The 18,640-nt window shown below is 45.6% G+C and overlaps 1 protein-coding gene across 2 annotated transcripts in view; it reads left to right on the plus strand.

Annotated features, from left to right (window-relative positions):
- LOC144125647 (oxysterol-binding protein-related protein 9-like) overlaps nt 1-14,205 on the plus strand; it is a 50,625-nt gene extending 36,420 nt beyond the window's left edge. For both annotated transcript variants that reach the window (XM_077659222.1, XM_077659223.1), the window contains 5 exons: nt 5,368-5,639; nt 6,569-6,691; nt 9,081-9,172; nt 9,267-9,402; nt 13,528-14,205. In XM_077659222.1, coding sequence (XP_077515348.1) covers nt 5,368-5,639; nt 6,569-6,691; nt 9,081-9,172; nt 9,267-9,402; nt 13,528-13,599 — 695 coding nt within the window. In that variant the 3' untranslated portion in view covers nt 13,600-14,205. The remainder of the gene's footprint in view (nt 1-5,367; nt 5,640-6,568; nt 6,692-9,080; nt 9,173-9,266; nt 9,403-13,527) is intronic.
- Nucleotides 14,206-18,640: the final 4,435 nt, after the last annotated feature.

Below are 18,640 nucleotides of genomic sequence, written 5' to 3' on the forward strand. Positions count from 1 at the left end.
GTAGAATAGCTCTTGCTGGTGGGCGGCAGATATGTTCACAATCACTTTGCGATTCACCTTCCTTAGAACCACAGCATGTGGTGCACTTTTCAATTGCTAGAGCTCAGTTGTTGGCACCAGAGCGTTCCGTGGCTCACCGATTCGGCACTCTCAATGGCTGAGCCCAACTAGGAGGCTTCCGACGCAGGTTGCCTGTGATGCTTTGCTGGAGGCTTTTGCTCGCATAGATGTCTAGTTTTCCTCTTTGCTGATATTTTAAACACATTGTGTTTAGATAATGCGTGATAATCGTAGGCATGGTGTCAGGTTCCAGATGTGGTTTATCACGGGGAAGCTCGCTGGTTACTACGGTGATACTGAACATGCGCTCAATAAAACTGCTCTCGAAATGTTTCTCCCAAACAACAGCAACTGGTGTCAGCCTTCTGTCTTCTCTTTTGAAGTTTCGTTCCCATTCTGCAAGTAGCATCAGATAGTGCAGTAAACATGGAAATGCGATCCTTGTTCGAGCGGTGTACTGCTTTTACACTGTGGCACAAAGCAAGTCTTCTCATTTCACTGTGACTTTGGCTTTGACATCTTTTTGTGCAGTCACACGTATCTCATTTAGTGATGGGCACGGGAAAAGAACAATCGAGAGCTCAGTCCATTATTTGACTACACGGTGAAGGCACGCAGGACGGATACACGCACACACAGAATGCGCGCACAAAAGCGATGAAGTCGCCAGAGAACTACTCGGAAGAGCGGATGCGATGACTTGCATGTGCAAGCAGCCACACAGGACAACAAACACTACACCTCGCTCAACAAAAAATACGTGCACAAGCAGGTTAATCACTCACACAAAAGACCAGGCTGTTGCCTTCCGAACCGAGAAAACCGCGTCGTCTGCTGCGGCAGCACCCTCCCGACAAGCAGCGCCTTCTGTAGCCATCGGTGGGCTTTCATTGCAAACGGCGCCACCATCTCCCATTGTGCAGCGCTGGCGCTCGGCACACCAGCTAGTATAGGTATTCTAGGCACTACAGACAGACTATGAATGTGGATTTGGCTATGCCTACCGATGGCCCCTCATCGGCTTGACAAGCGTCGATGACGATGGGGACGGCAGACTACACGGGTACAGTGTTCTAGAAGGCTTTGTAGTGGCAAAAGCGGCGCTCTCCCCGTGAGGCTTTAGAAGCGGTTACTGCTGCGCGGCGCTGGTGTAGACTCCTGGAGAAGGAACAGCACGTCGTCCGTACGCGCGGCACGCGGCTACAAGGGGCGGACAGTACAGTTGCTCTGTTTGTTATGGCGTTATCACATAAATATCCCATTTTCTTTAATGCATCACTGCTTGTCTGCCAATGAACGTGCGCAAAACGAATGGATAATTATTCTTAAAGTTTCAAAGTAAAGTTTCAAAGGGAAATCAGTGGCTGTGTTTCAGTGACGCGGCTCCAACGGGAGGTGATCGGATGGTGGCCGCTACCTCGAAAAAATGCCCGGTGCTCCTTTCTGTTCCTGGAGGGATTGATTTTGTTCGCTCACAAGCACCTAAGCGGCTTAATCTTTGTGTCGCGTTATGCGAAACGACTATACTGCTGTCTCAATGCTGCAATTTGTTCTTTTTATTTTTTCTTGAAGAGGAACAATGCCCAAAAATTAACTGCCCCTTCGATGTACGCCACCCCTGTAGGATATCCTGGGCAGCCTTTGGAATGGTAAAACAATAACCTACAACTGTTGGCTGCAAGTCTGCTCTATTTAAAAAACAAAAAAAAGCAACTGGCAATCTTAGTTTTTCCAGTGTTTTGTTTCATTATTTTTTTTTTTTCAAGAAGGTCAGGTGGAATATCTTCCACATGAAATAGGATAGCACTTAAACGATGAGTCCACAAGTGCCTTCTACTGTTTCGCTACACTCGTTCAGGCTCAGAACACAGGACGCTGGGTCCTTGATTTTTTCCTATGCAATAATTCACCACCGTTCTGATTGTAGTTTGATTCGTGAAAAGTTTATAGTGCTATTAAATATCATGTGCTCCAGGCGTTCTTATAACGCTACTTGGAGATTTTATAGCTACCCTTCCATAGTTAGATATTTCATGGCTGATGGAACGGGCGGATGTAGCTTCAGCTGCATGGGAGCACGATGCCCACTATTTTCAAAATGAAGGCCATTCATGCATTCATGCAAATCGCCTTTTAGTGCGCCATTTTCTACCCATGGTGTCAGTGTTTATTCTTTGTTAAGTTCACTTAAATTGGTTGTGTCATTAATTATAATGGCCAACCCATACTGTTACTAGTTCTTCTAATACTCGCCTCTCAGAGCTTTGGTTTTCACTACTAATAATTAATGCAGACCTTATAATTGACTTCCATGTCACTCTTGCCTGGTCTTAGAAATGATTTCTAACGTTAACATAACCACAAGCCAAATAAATACAATTTCATAATTATAAAATGCCAACTTTTGATGCAGGTAACAACGCAACAAACTTCCTCTTTTAATAGCGCATTCATTTCAGGCTTGGACGTACATTCTCAGGTGGAACATATTGACTAATAAAATAACAGCTGTTATGTTGACATGATACATGTATGCAGAAAACTGCCCTGTTTCCACTTTGTACTGGTGCTCAAGCGATAGAAGTCATTTAAAGGAACCGTGACGGACACCTTAATGGTGTCACTGCAGAGACTGCGACTGCCTGCCAGTCTTTAGCTGCTCAGTGATCACGAATAGAGGCCACCTTACCAAAGAAACAGCTGACACCGTTCAAATTACTTCTGCCGCATCTGTGAGCCCTCTCTTCCTTACAGAAAGGGAAATGTCGTTTCTCTCTGTGTTGGCGGGCGTAATTACATCTCTAATCTGTTTGTTTCTTCGCGTAGTTTCATTCATTGCCTTCTTTTTCCTGCTTAATGAGCACTTGCTTTATTGCATTTTTTTTTTTCGCGCTTCCCTTTTCTTTTGCCGCCGTGATGGTTGATCAGTGGTTGTAGTACGCGCTCAGCTGCTGACCCTAAAAGTTCAGATTGGATCCCGGCCACAGCGGTCGCATTTAGATGGAAGCGAAGTGCTATAAAGGCATATGTGTACTGTGCGATGTCAGTGCACATTAAGGAACGTACACCAGGGGTTCGAAATTATCCAGAATAGCTACGCGTCCTTCGTAACCTGAGTCCTTTGTCCCAAAGCGACTCAGGTTATGAGGTTAAACCACAGGTTGAACCCCATAAGACCGATCCAAACCTTTCACTTTATCTTTTTCAACACCTCCATTTGTTCCTTTTACTCTTCATCCGCACCCTTTCATTCTTGCTTTACTGTCGTTTCGTGCTTTTGTTCACCTCTATTTCATTTAGCCAATCTTCTTTCACCTCCTCGAGCTTCACTGCTCATCGCTTGTAATCGTTCGTCAACCTTGCCCGCGTTTGTTGGCCGCCTACACTTGCTCTGCAGTGCACTTTCTCTGCCCCAGATGGTTTTTGTAGCGAGAGCTACACTGGGCTACCAGTTGAGCATTTCGCGGTGACCGGGAGAGGCCAGTTATGCGCATGCGCCGTTACCATGGCAACCGGAGAGGAGCAGCAGGTGCAGAGTGTGCTTCGCCGTCGCCGCAGCTCAACGCCCGCTCCACCATCGGAACAAAGCGTGCCGCGCGCTTCGTCGCCACCTCACTGCACGCCGCTCTATCATCCGAACCACGCGTCGCATGCGCAGCATTGCGTATAAAAGGCGGAGGTGTAATGGGCGGCTGTATCACAACGCTTGACCTGCATGCAGAGAAGGAGAGTCCAGCTGCTGCTGAACGGCGGTATAGACAAGAAAACGTTAACTCTTCCGATCCTGAGGTTGGCACTTCGCTACTCAACAAAGAGAGAATGTGCGTAAGAAGGCGAAAAGAGCAGCAGAGACGCCCGAACAGAGAGAGGGAACGCCTTGCCAAACGGTGATGCCAGACTGCCGATCGCAATAGACGGCGCATAGCCGCCGAGATGGAACCCAATTTCTCTCATTGCTAAACATACAGTGACCACATCAAGCTCAGCCAGGGAAACGTACTTACCTCTCGCTACGTATATCCTGGCATAGCCGAGCTGAGCCACTGCCATTTTTTGCTCTGTGTGCCTTTGGTTAGCAATGCATCCGCAGGGTGCCCCGCTCAGGCGACATGTTCGTGGTCGGCTGGGTGTGGTGTGGTGCCTGCGTTTTGTAGACTTTTTGCATATTTTTATGTCTCTGACGGACGTACTTACCCGCTTTTATTATCCCAACAAGCTTAACGCGCCACCCTTTCCCAACGGCAATGCTCAAACTTGCTGAATGCAGCGACGCAGCAACGCAGACAGCTAGCTTTTCCCCTCCAACATTCAGTGGCAGCGCCACGTGCGGCTGACTGCTTTTTTTGCTTCAGCGCCTCCCACCGAAACCCGCTTCGCTCTTGCCCCTACAAAGCCTTCTAGAACATTGTAACACGGGGCAGGCTGCCGCGCAATGCTGTGAAGCCGACCCCCAGCACCCCCACTTTTTAAACGCGTTTTTTCAAATTTTGGTGCGGGTTATGCACGAGTAAATACGGTACTTACGCTCATGAAACAAGCAAATTATAATGAAGACTGTAATAAACGGCCAACGATCGTCGAGCAGTATGCAGGCAATGTGGCTGAACGTTAAGAATAGTGAGTACTCATGACAATGCTCACCTAGGCGAAGAACAGAGAGACTGCGGCATTGGTGAAATATAGCTTAAAGTCCTTAATTGGCATTGGTGAAATATAGCTTAAAAGTCCTCGCAAAATTTTTCTGATGCGTTAAATCGTCTATTTACCTGCTAATATTGATTATATGTATGTTTTGTATACGTGTGCTGCTGATATTGTATAAGTTTATTGTCTGGTTTATTCTTTTGGTATCCGTGCGCTGCTAACATTGTATAAATTTATTCTTTTGGTTTTATTCTTTTGGTCTCCGTGTGCTGCTAATATTGAATAACTTTATTCTTTTGGTTATGTATCATTATATGTTCACTCCTGCTTGGGCCAAGCAGTGGCCTGCAGTATTATGAAATAAATGAAATAAATAAATAAATAAATAATGAGGGTGGTGAATATGTTTCGGTTGGTCATGCTATGATGATTTAATGTGTATAGTCAAACGAAATGAAGGCTCTGGTTTCCGTATAATGTCGTCGTTCGAGGAATGGCCCATATTTGTTTGCTTGTGGTGTGAAAGCGTTTCTCATATGGCTGAAGTCCAGCAAGATTCTTCAGAAAGTCGGATGAGTGTTTTGTACTAGACTGTGCTTTTTCGTGTCTAGTGAGGAAAAAGCTTTTATCAAAAGTAAACGTTTCCTTCCTTTTGCTCTGTAGTGTCTGCCTTCTACGCTGAGCATGCGGCCAAGGGCATAGCATGCTGTGCACACATCTGGACCAAGTCCAAATATCTGGGCATGAGCATCGGTGTCCACAACGTGGGCCAGGGCTGCATCATGTTCCTGCGACATGATGAGGAGTACGTTGTGAGCTTCCCCAGCGGCTACGGCCGCTCCATCTTCACCGTGCCCTGGATCGAGCTGGGTGGCACCGTTGAGATCACCTGCCAGAAGACGGGCTACAATGCAGTCATCCAATTTCACACAAAGGTCAGTTGTTTGTACACCTCTTTGCAACCCTGTTAGTTACCTAGCTTAAAGCACACTGTGTGAGAGCTACATGCTTCTCAGGTTTGAACACTGCCCTCTATGGCTCTCTGCAAACTTGGCAGAGCGCCAGACGTTGTGTGCTGTAAGCCAAGGCTTAAACATTTGCATTACACACTCGTTACCATCCTGTGTGTTTCTTTAATTTCACGTAAAAAGCTGCCTGACCTTCAGGGCCAGTGTTCAGCATGTTGGCGTTATCTCGTTGTGATTGGCCGGCGCCGCTGGCTACTACAAAATTTCCGGATCGTGTCAAAGTGGACAATGCTAAATGTAAATGGCACGAGCGCGTCTGGCCGCGTGCATTTGTTGCCGGTGGAAGGACGGACGAAGGTATGATACGAAATCTCGACTCTTCCAAAGAAATCTGTTGAAACTTATTTTCCCGTGTAATGAACCCTCCCCCCAAACTGATGTTAACTTTTCTGGAAAAAAAAGTGGGTTCATTACACGAGTATATACGGTATGTGTACTCTTTGGCCTACCAGGGGAAAAAATGAAGCACGGGGAGTAATGTAGCAATGCTTTTATTAAGTTTTATTTTTTAGACTCAATATTGCAAAAGCACAAGATTGCTTTAATGTCATTGGAAGTTAAATTTCTAGTTACATGCCTCAGCAATGCACATTGCCCTTGTTAAGACAGTTTGCATGTAATGTATTGTCTCAGTGAGCAGCATAGAACTCTTACTGTTAGTAACTATAATTTACCACGCTGCATAACAATTGTCGTGCCATAGGTGGATTATGATTACAAGAGTCGTCGTTCTTGTTTTCTGTTAAATCTGTCAGTTTTCATCGCAAGTTTAGCTTGTTGAGCTTAGCCCAGAAGTCGCAGATTTCTGACCATGGGACATCATTCTTGCTGTGCAGCCCATGATTGGTGGCAAGAAGCATCAGCTCACAGCCGAAGTGTTTCCCCCAAATGAACGGAAGCCGTTCATGACTGTCACTGGGGAATGGAATGGTGTGATGACTGCCAAGTACCCAAACGGGGTGAGTTGAGCCACCCATGGTGGATAACTGCCTCGCGTTTTGGGAAGGCTAAGGAGCCACAACGTTTAGGAGAAGAAACTTCTGGCATCTAGAGAGGCGGTCATCGAGTGCCCAAAAAAAGGGAATGAATGTCCAGAGCAGACAGAGCACCAGTCGCCCTATGTCCAGCCAGTATAGTCTGCCTTCCCACTTCCTTTCAGACTTTTTCCTTTTTCCTTAGCATTTGCCACTTGTGCGCCTCAGGACATTGGCACTGCATGTCCTATGATTGGTGCTTACATTTTTTGTGGCGTCTATTCTCCTGTGCTAGTAGAGTTTTTGCTGCTTTGTGACCAAGGTCCAAAGGCTGGCTGCTTAACTTGAGTGAAAACAATATGAAAGAAGCCTTGGGGAATCGAGTGTCAGTTTAACATAGGTTTAACATGTATGTTCTTGAACTGTTCTTAATGTTTTCCTTTGATGTTTGGAGGCAAGAGACACCTGTGAGGTCATTTAATTTCTGTAGTAGGTGTACATGCATAGGATGCTATAGCTATTCTTAGGAAAGATGGCTCATTAATTAAGGGGTGTGTGAATATTCGAAATTTCGAATATGACTACGAATATGTTTGATATTCAGTTCGCGAGATTCTGCCTCACATGTGGAAGGTGTAGGGTTCAATCGCCATTGCCGACGGGTACCCACTGGTGATACAGTTGGTACAAGCTTTCCCCTGCCATGGTGCTCGGTTTTTCCAGGGTGAAAATGCTTGGAAAACTGGTCGTTGACCCCACCTTGTGCATTGAAAATACCTTCTGTCATGGCACTCTTTGGCCATGGATGCCCTTGCGCGATTAAAATTCGTCATTGTCTTGCGCGGCTAATTTTTGATTTAAAAAATTGATATTCAGGAATTTTCAATTATTCGTCGCCACTCGAATCCAGTAGCAAATTTATGTGGGCGGTTTATCTGAAGACTGAGTTCAAAATGCCGGGAAAACAGTAAGGAGGCTTCCTCTTCGCTTTCGTCGACGTCGTTTATCGCATGGATCGATCATATTCGGATGCTGCTAGGCTTGGACCTCATGCGAAATTCCGCAAGTGGGCTTTCCCACATATGACACCTGATGAGAACAAGCTGGCCAACCTTCCGCTTCGAACAATCTCAATGCGAAAACGCATTTTTTTTTTCTATCCTTCCATAATGTGTAACATATCTAAAGCCCACACCTATGGCACTCATGTTGTCGACTTCACAGCTCTTCTAGCGCGAGCTCCGCCACATCGTCTTGATCAACTATGGTATGCAGGAAGGCCAACTTGTAAAATACTGCATAATGCTTCCAAGGGGCGAGTAAAAGTGTCACAGCAGGGCAAGCAATTGTGCGAAAATCCCGCCTTTTGCGTGATGCATTTGAACCCATGCACCTCTTTAAGTGTGTGTAACGACAGGCATGTTGACGATTGGAGGTCCCCTTTTGCTATGCAAAAAAAAACTTGGCCACATAGTTTCAGTTTCTTTGCTTCACCGCTAGCCCGCGGCAATGGCAGCTGCTGGCTCGTGCTTTCGCCGATCATTCGAACCCAGCTGTGTGCCGCTTTTGCACATCGACTGCATGTTGTTGGTCATTTCCGCTGGTCGTTCTGCGATGCCGATGTGCATTCCTCTCACTTACGCAAGCGTTCTTCCAGCACGCCAGAACTGCGGGCTTGTCACTGGCTTTTTCGTTATTTGTGCGATGGAGCCTCCTTATAAGGCCTCACCGCATTTTCGGCTTTTTCTTTCAGGGACAGAAGGATTTCATAAATTGGCCTGTAAATAATTTATGCATTTCTTCGTGTCTATTGAAATTTTAATTAATGAGGTTTTACTAGCCATCATGTTATATTTAGTTTGGTTTTGTGGGGCTTAACATCCCAAGCGACTGAGGCTATGAGGGACGCCGTAGTGGAGGGCTCCAGGTAATTTAAACCACCTGGAGTTTTTTAACATGCACTGATATTGCACAGTACATAAGCCTCTAGCATTTTGCCTCCGTCGAAATGTTACCTCCGCAGCTATCCTCCTTGCACGCGCCCTGCAAGTGCACCGCCTGTGGCATGGCACTCGTGGCGCAGTAAGGCTGTGACGGCAGCACCTTCCCTTGTTTCTTAATTTAACTAGACGACTCATTGCGGGGAATTTTACCGAAAGGGATGGAGCAGAGCGACTCCATACACCTTCTTTCACATTTTCTTGACTCTGCAGCCTTTTGCAAGGTACTGAGAAAAAATTGCATGAAAGTAGCCATAAAATTATTTTTAATGTGCTGAAAAACTGTTATTAAACACATCGAGAAATAAAAAAAATTTTGCTGAAAGCCGCTTCCCACCTTAAAATTTTGGTGGCATATCTTCCCGACTTTTCAGGATCAAGCGGTGTTCGTGGATACGACGACCCTGGCGACGACGAAGAAAGTTGTGCAACCCATCCAGCAGCAAGAGGCCTTTGAGTCTCGCAGGTCAGCTGTTCTCACTTGTTCCCTTTCTTTTGGCACAGTCAGGTGCTACATATGTGCTTCACAACAGCTCCTTTCGCATTTCATTCCAAATTAGGCTATGGAAGGAAGTCACTCTAGCCTTGAAGAACAAGGACGTCAACAAGGCAACGAGCAGCAAGACATTCCTTGAAGAGCAGCAGCGCAGGGAAGCCAGTGAACGACTACATAGCGGCCAAACATGGAAGACAAGGGTACACATGCTGTCTTTATTGTAAATCATTGCACACGTGACTGCGTGTTCTCGCTGAGTGGACGTACTCCCTCGTCATATGTGACGTCATGTAACGTCATGGCTTATGTCACGTGACAAGCCAAATGGTGCGACACCGGCCAGTGCTAAAATGTCCTAGAAAGGGCTCTCACTGTGAAGAGAGCTAGCTGTATAGTATGATTTTTATTGACTCCGTGTAGTGCTGTGTACATGTTTTCACTGTGTTCCATTTTAATGCGACAGCATTAAAGGCTCCGTTCTCCAGGGAATCCGATGTCAGAGTTGTCAGCATTGGCGTTGTGAGCAAAAAATTACGAGCATGGCTCTGGCAGGTGGTAGCTGGCAGCTGACATGGCCGGGCACATGTTGTACGTAGGGTTGTGCAATGTCACGTGACATGGTTGATATGGGAGGAGCTGCCAACTTGGGCTTCTCAAATCAAATGGGAGGCTGAGGGGAATCGAACCCTCCGGCACCCTTGCATTCTAAGTCGTACATGCACCCCTTAGGCCACGTAGGCACACTCGCATGGCTTGGTTAAGCGGGGCTTTATATTCATGCAGTAACGTTAAAGGCCTAGCAACAACGGAAACACAAAATGGCGGCACTGCTGCTGATGGCGATGGTGATGGAGGGACGCTGTTGAGTTCAGCCGCCCATTGTTGCAAGACATCCGTAGTTTTTCCACCAATGACCGGTTTATAAGACGGGGGTCGACTTTTCACCATGGTTTTTTGAATAAAAGTTCAACCTATATTCCGGTTTTTACAGTACTTCCACTTTTTGCACAGAAACCTTATTAAGGGTATGGGTTACGCAAAGAAAAATACAAAGTTGACCGCTAGTGCACAACATCACTACTGCTTCCGTGCACTCAACTGCGCCCTTTCTGGGAAACGACCTCGTGGTAGTCAGTGGTGCCTAGTCTTCCCCTACAAATGCCGACCCCACAAGTCTTTTACAGCAGGTCATAAAAAAAAAAGATCACACCTGAGCAGAAATACCGGAAGAGAGGCAAACTCATTCTGCGCTTCGGCACATTCATCAGTTGTGCCAGTTATCGCCTACACTGAATGCACTGATCACTGATTCCTCTACAGGACAATGAAATGTGACAAGCTGAAAGAGCTCGAGTGCCTTCTTGGTCAAATCTGTGCGCTTCTCTGCCCAGCCAGGAGCAAATAGGCAGTTGTGCCTCGCGGACTTAAGTGCTGCATACAAGCTTCCCATTAAGTCCCTTTCTCTTGCACTGTGTCTGTGCAAAGCTCACCAACTGCCTGTGCACCTTATTTACCTCAAAAACTGACACAGGCCAAGACAAACTAAGATAGTGTGGAACATTTCCTGTGTGCAAAGACCGGCCACTGCCATTGCACCTACACGCAGCTCCAGCGTGATCTTCGGCGAAGGGCTTTGAGCCCGTAGTGGATGGCATCCTTTCAAAACGTAAGCACTGAAGATGCAGAAATTACGGCATTTGCAGGCGCAAATTTCACGTCTGGCTGATATATGCTGTATAATTAAAAGCAGCCTTTCATCGCGTGACACACTAGGCCTAAAAGCAATTTGCCGATCTCCCTGTTCATTGCAATGCGCAAAAACGTACCAATAGCGTCAAAACAGGCATATGGCCGTGAGTGGATACTTGCACTTGTAATCTACTACTGTATTTACTCGTATAATTTGAGCACTTTTCTTCTTTTAAGTTAAGGCTTCAAAATGGAGGTGCGCAAATTGGACAAAAATCTTCTGAACACATCCAAAGAAACACCGCTGCAAAGGTCATAAGGCGCAGTATATACTGCATATTGCTGCTTATACGTAGCCCCCTCCCCCCCCCCCCATCTCACTCCTCTCACTGGCCAATAAAAAAAAAGTTGACTCTAAATATAAGACGCATACCCTCTCCCTTTCTGCCCAGTGTTATGTAGTTTGCTGCGGGATGGTGTGACTGCGTGTGCGCAGCTAAAAGCAATAAACACACAGTGATACAATCTCGAAGCCAGCAGTGGGAGGTAAAGGAGATAACGGGCGATACAACAGCGCCCTCACATGTGGCCTGACTGATTAGTGGCAAACGATTTGGTAGTTTCGGATTCAGGCGAGCACACAACTGTTCCGGGAGAACGACCGCCAGGATGAGCGAACCAGGTAAACGGTGCACAGTTCGTGCCCTTGCCACTCGCACCTTTCGCAACCGCACACGGCGACGCGGCCATGCCGATCTTCCCAAGCCTGCCTTGCATGCACCCGCGTACATGCTTGTGGTACGGCGCAGTAGAGAGCGCAAAATATACGAGTAAAAGTTGTTTTTTGTTTAAATCGAGGTAAAAAGCTGGGGCTGCACAAATCATGCGCAGGCACAAATTACGCGGGTAAATACAGTCTATTATGACCAGTCGAGCTATTGCGAACATCCAGGTATTACAAACAATCAACGCGTGATGGTCATATTTGTTATAAGCAAGCTCGACTGTACATCACAATATAGGTACTCAAAAGTGTACGCGCTGTTGTGCAATGTTCATTTTAAAAAAAAGAAGAGACAATAATGGCTTTAATCAGTGCACTCTAAATCATGAAAGAAGCTAGCTGATCCACAACACTGATTACATTGAAACCAGTGCGAGCTCACAAGTTGTGGAAAACAAGAATGCCTTTAACATTTTGAGTTAGGCAGGGAATCACACATGTTCTTCTCTGTGGGGAAAACCTCAACTTAAAACAATCTGCTCGGATAGAAGGAGCTGGGATGAACATGCGATTCCTCGTTAGAAGGAATCTAAAAAAAAATCTTCAGACACGTTGATATTCACCTGATTATGCATAATTAAATGCAAGTGTTTTAGCCTTTCACATTTCATTTTGGAGTTCAATGTAAGAAGATCAGTGAATGCACAGAATTCGGAAGAGGAGGTGCATTCATTGAAGGGAGAGAAAGGGAGGCCATTTCTACTCTAGCCATTGTTGAGCAAAATGCCGGTTGCATATTGTTAGTTGTAATGTGTATAGAAAGCAAGATTCCTTTGAATTGAGTCATAGTTAATCACAAAAGGTCTGACCTTGCTACCAATTTATCGTTACACGGTAACCTCGCATTAAAATGAATGCTTAATTGACTTCGGCAAGGCCATCAAGAGTGAAGCGCATGGAAAAACAGGCCAGGCAAAGGCCGCAGTGATGGCCGCAGGTCGCTCCAAGGAGTGGCACTCCGCACTGTCAGCCAAGGTATACTGTCAGTCGAGTGCCTGATCTTTGAAGGATTTAGTAACTTAGCCTATCATCAATACTTTCAGGACATTGCGTAATTTGAAGGATTCGCTGGAGCTGCACTAATTCATCATAAAAGTTCATGCTGCAGCACAAACTTGGGGATATATATATATAATCAGGGCTCCGCTGTAGTCTGAAAAATTTTACAGAAAAACACCGGTCCCATTTAAGGACCGCACCCCGTCAAAACAGCGAGAAATAGTGCGGCCTTTACGCGAGCATATACGGTATAAGCCAAGAGGAAAACTGGTTACAAAGCAGGATGAACTGTGCTTAATTATGGAGTTATAAGTAATTGGATGCTCAAACATTGTTCTCTTTCATATTGCACAGACCTGTGCATAGTGTAAAATAAGCTATAATGCCAGTGGTGATCTTCACTGCAACTTAATGTAGGCTTGTGTTGTATGTTGAAACGTAGCACATTTTAAGCAGTACCATTGTATGTGGCCATCCTTCAAGCCAATGAAACTTTGTTTTTCTCCATTGCTTGCTGTGATCTTAAAATAAAAGCTTACATTGCAGCCTAGATTGCTAAAAAGAAAAGCAAGGGTAAGGTGAAGAAAATAGTTTTGTCATGAATGTGAGCAAATGCCTTCAGAGGTCTAATTATGAAGCCACTAATTTGTATTACTCCTTGTAATATTTAGTCTTCCTCTGGCTATGTGGCTCTGCACTCCCACCAATATCCTACGACATTCCTTTATGATTAAGGGATCAAATTACAAAAGCTGGTAACGTGTTTCAACAGTGCACCCTGTCATTGTAGTGGCAGGCCCTGCAGAACTGAAGTGCATTCCCGTCCCCCCACCTTTCTGTTGTTCACTGACAGGTCTTTCACATGGAAGGGGAGCACTGGGCATACGATCACTCACTCCAGAAGCGAATGGGAAAAAAGAACTGAAGACTACCGCCACCACCGTCCATGCGTCAACTCGTGGGAGACGCTACCTCATAGAGATGCCGCGGCCGGCAAGCCGGACCAACGCGGACGGGGGCCAGGGGGGGAGCCAGACTACTCTACTACCATTCAAGCTGGCAGTGTGCTCGCTGGAGCCGCCTCCTTTCACTATGCATTCCAACCGGAGTGCCTCTCATTCTGGACTGAGGTGCAAGCACCGGGCCACCCACTCATCCGGGCAGTAGGTTTTTCTCCTGCTCTGAAGAAGCCTTGCATGGACCGTGCCTCGACGGTCCAGGCATGCTGCTGTGTGCTGTTTGAACTGCAGCAGCAGCGGACGCAAGAATGCCACGTTCTGCTCTGACCTACTCCACTAGTCGTGCCCGCTGTGGAAGAGCAAGGTGCTGCCGACATACACACACACACACACACATATATATATATATCTATAGATACATATACTACACTTGCTCATCAGAGCCATAACAGTGAAGAGAAATTCTCCACCAGGTGCAGAGGGAGAGCAGGGGGAACCATACCCCCTCCACGTGAAGCAATAAAAGCATGGCCTTTGTCTTAAAGGTGCATGCCCTCTGATCATCTCGTAAACATGGTGTACAAGACTGCTTTCTGTGCTTCCTGTCATGTAGGTTTGAGCACCCATGTTAACAGAGCCATGACTACAGTAATACTCTATTTACCCACATAATGAACACTTTTTTTCCCTAAAAATTTTAGTGGTGTGTTCATTGTGCAGGGTAATTAGCAAAAAATGTTTTGACGGCACAAATATAAAATGCATGCATAAAGAACATGCGCACATTTATTATGCTAGTAAATATACTGTGGTATAGCAGCTGTGATGCAGTTCAACACAATTTTTTCATTGTGTTGAAAGTCTCGGCTTGAGCCATGATGCCAGAAGAAAAAAATACAATTTGGCTGTTGTTGACTTGTGCCAGGTTTTTATCTCCATTTTTTGCATTATTAGATTAGCATAGTCAGTTATTGACATTAAAAATTGTAGTAAACGGCAGTTGGGTTTTATTGAAAACATCAGTGTGTGACGAGGAAGTTGTGCAGGGCTCTTGGCATTTACCTTTACTACACTGCATGAGAAAGCCCTAATATGGCACCTGGGGCTCAGCAGCTTGTATTGCTTGGCGAGGAACAAATAACCAATGGTCCCTCAGATTTAGTGGTCAATTCCAAGAGGATACTTAGCAGGTGGTGACTGAGTAGAAATTAGGAAATTTACATGGAGAGGGTGGCAGCATCTGGCACAGGACTCCTAATTCGAGACTGATTGTAGAGTCTAGCAGTGGACATATTGGAGGTGACGATCACTTTATGTGGTCATTCTAGATGGCTCTACAATGTCTTGTTCACCTCCTCATTGCTAGCCTATGTGCCTAAAAATTTTAAAGACTTTTTAAGCATGTGTCAAAAGTCGTGTTAAAGTGCTACAATTGAACCGTGCAAACAATGACAATTGGTACTTTGAAGAAAGGAAAGGGCACAGTGATTCTCGCTTTCGGTGGACACCCAAACTATGCCTTGAGGGAGGTGATGAAGGAGGGTGAAAAAGAGAGGTTGTCAGGCACGGAGACAGGATCTCGCCAATGCTGTTCACTGCCTGTTTTCAGGAGGTATTCCGAGGCCTGGAATGGGGCCAGTTGGGGATAAGAGTTAAAGGAGAATATCTTGGTAATCTGCTATTTACCGACGATATTGCCTTGCTAAGTCACTCAGGAGAACTGCAAAAGATGATTAACAAGTTATACAGGCAGAGCAGAACAGTGGGTCTAAAAATTAGTATGTAGAAAACCAAAGTAATTTTCAACGGTGTAACAAGGGAACAGCAGTTTACAATTGGTAGGGAGATGCTGCAAGTGGTTAGGGAATATGCATATGCCTACTTAGGGCAGGTAGTGACCGCTGATCCAGATCACGAGTGAAATAACGAATAAGAATAGGGTGGAGCACATTTTGCAGGTTCTCAGATCATGAATTGCAGTTTATCAATATCCCTCAAGAAAAGATATATAACAGCTGTATTTTACGGGCGCTTGCTGAGGTTAATGAAAAGGGACAGCGAGCTATATTATAGGTGTAACGTTAACAGACAGGAAGAGGGCAGAGTGGGCCAGGGATCAAACAGGTTAATAGCATCCTAGTCAAAATCAAGAGGAAGAAATGGGCTAGTGTATGGCATGCAATGCGAAGGCAAGATAACCAATGGTCTTTAAAGGGACCCTGAAATGATTTCTATGGTTATATTCTAGTGCAACAGATCATTAGAGGCGGCCTTTGTGGGTATCCGAGCCAAATTTGAAAGCTCTGCGTGGACCATATAATTTAGAATGGATTTTTAAAAATCGCAGCTCGCAGTAGCTCGCTACCGATTAGGGCAACACACCACACCGCGTGTCCCCTTCCCTGATGACGTCAGTGGGCAAACGGGGTGAGCTTGAGAGCTAGCTCTTCTGCCCACTGACGTTATAGGGGTAGGGGACGCGCGTTGAAGTGTGTCGCCCTAATCAGTTGCGAGCTACTATGAGCAGCGATTTTTTAAAATTATTTCTAAACTATAACGTCCATGCAGAGCTTTCAAATTTGACTCGAATATCCACAAAGACCACCTCTACAGATATGTCACACTAGAATATGCCCATAGAAATCATTTCAGGGTTAAGGATAACAGACTGGATTCCAAGGGAAGGGAAGCACAGTAGGTGGTGGCAGAAAGTTAGATTGCCGGATTAGATTAAGAAGTTTGCGGGGACACGGGCCGCAGCTGGTACAGGACAGGGTTAATTGGAAGGAGATGGAAGAGGCCTTTGTCCTGCAGTGGGCGTACTCAGGCTGATGATGATCGAGGGTTCTGGAATAACTTCGACCACCTGGGGATCTTTAACTCCGGGCTCCTGTGTATTTTTGTATCATCTTGCCTTTTGCTTCCATCAATTAGTCCCTCCATACAAAGCATTTAGCAGTGAACTTGTATGTGAACAGGATACCCTGCTGGTTTTGATTTTGCTGTTGTATGAACCAGGTGAGTTAGGCTGTACTTGCTACTCGTAACTATGCGAGCGATTCTTGGTGCTTCATTTGCAATTGAAGCAGTACAAAGTGCTAATGTGGCAATACCCTTGATGTGCATGTGCGGATACAATAACATCTGCTGAACATTGTGTGTCTCTTGGACCACACCTAAGTGTCTGGGCTCTTCTGCGTTCCAAGACTGGGTTTCAAGAAAACAGCAGCACTACTTGCTTGTGCAACATATTGCAGTACACTTGATTTTGATTCATCATACTCTTGTGATGCAGCTAGGGATTGCCATCAGAGTGAGGTACAGCAGGTACACTTGCACTTTTTGTCACAGCTAGAAATGCCCATTCTTATGTTGTGGAAGCCTTGTGGTGCACTGACCTAAAAACCAACCTAGATCTCTGGGTTTTTGTAATGCAAAACATTTGCTGCATGTCATCACTGTCTCCATTGGTTTACCTAAGTCTTAGTCATGATGGGACATTCGATGGGCTCTGTTGCTTTTGTTTTCCTTTCTGATGCAAAAAATTTCCTCATGCACCCTTCAACTTACAGTATATAATTGGGCAGCCAGTCAGTCTATCAGACTTGTGTGTTTCTACATGGGGGCTGTCAGTCAGTAAAGAACTTCTTGCAGCAATTCATGCAGTTTTCTGCATGGTCATCAATTGATACATTACTGCCATCATTCCTCTCACCCTGGAATTCTTCATTCAGGTAGCTGATTTGTTAATTCTGTCAAGTACAGTTGTCCATTAATTTTTGCGGCTCACCTGAAAGTTTCAATGCTCTTCGAGTTAAAACCAGACTGGCATTGTCATGGTTTTGTTTTCTGGCATTTTGTTCCTGCATACCATCACCTGGGATTTTCATGGCTATAGTGAGGGCTCTTTTTTGACAGATTATGTTTGCCAATCTTCGATAAGGAACAAACCTTTTTTTTTTTTTACCTTACATAGGCTAGCTGTGGGGATAGTGTAGAATAACCAGAAATATATTTATTACAGCGGCAGCGTTAAGGGTTCTGTGCCGCGGGAAATCCAGCATCGGCGTTGTTGGCCGTGAACGGAAAATCCACAAAAAACCTCCATAGAAGCAACCTAGGTGGCAGGTGGGCCACCTAGGTCATGTGCCCTTGTGAAGTAATCAGAACCTGCCCACCGTGGCAGTTAATGATTGTCCCTGAGTGGTCGGTTGGGAAGATCAACCTGGGTCTCGCAAGCACCGCCGATGGCAGCACCTTCCATCGCAGGGTAGTGGCACGTCGCTTAACCGCTGCACCAGGAATGGTATGACGACTATTGGGGATCTATAAATGTAAAGTAGAGAATGACCAATTCTGCATATTATATGGGAATTAACCCTTTACACTATCGCATCATACCCTTCAGGCGGAGCTTGTGTCCCTGTTTTTACATGAGGGATGTGCATATGACTGCTACAAAATGGTGGCTTCGTGGGCGCATGCGGCCTTGCGGCGATTTATCTAGCTGGCAAGACGATGAGCTGGTGACGTGACTGATGTTCCTAAGGGCAAATGATAAAACTTTTGGAATACAATCAAGAAATCTTCCTTCGCGTTTTCGGGTTAGGTAGGTTTGCTCTAGCTTTCAAGGCATAATCCTGCCATCACTAGGTTTTTTCACTGCGTGCAGCTTTTCTTAGCTTCACGTACTGCAAGCATAAATTCGCATTTAGTTTTCCAGGAATGGCATTGCACTTGCTTCCTTGCATGCGACATTACAGAAGAGCAACATTTTCACTTGTCTACAGGCAGCTCAGCATAGAAAGTTTTTTTAAACTGTTGAAATGCGAGAGGTCCGAATTTGCGCTTGCTTTCCCGAGAAGCAAGACGAGTAGAGTCCGCTGTTTACAACAAAGAAAGACAGGGATGCTGGCCTGCTCTAGCAAACCGCGAAAGACTGCAGATGCGACAGGTAGGTTTAGTAATGGTGTGCAGGTGCTCGTTTGTGTGCTGAAGTTAACAGGC

The sequence above is a fragment of the Amblyomma americanum genome, chromosome 3, assembly GCF_052857255.1.
Source record: "Amblyomma americanum isolate KBUSLIRL-KWMA chromosome 3, ASM5285725v1, whole genome shotgun sequence".
Classification (NCBI taxonomy): Eukaryota; Metazoa; Arthropoda; class Arachnida; order Ixodida; family Ixodidae; genus Amblyomma; species Amblyomma americanum.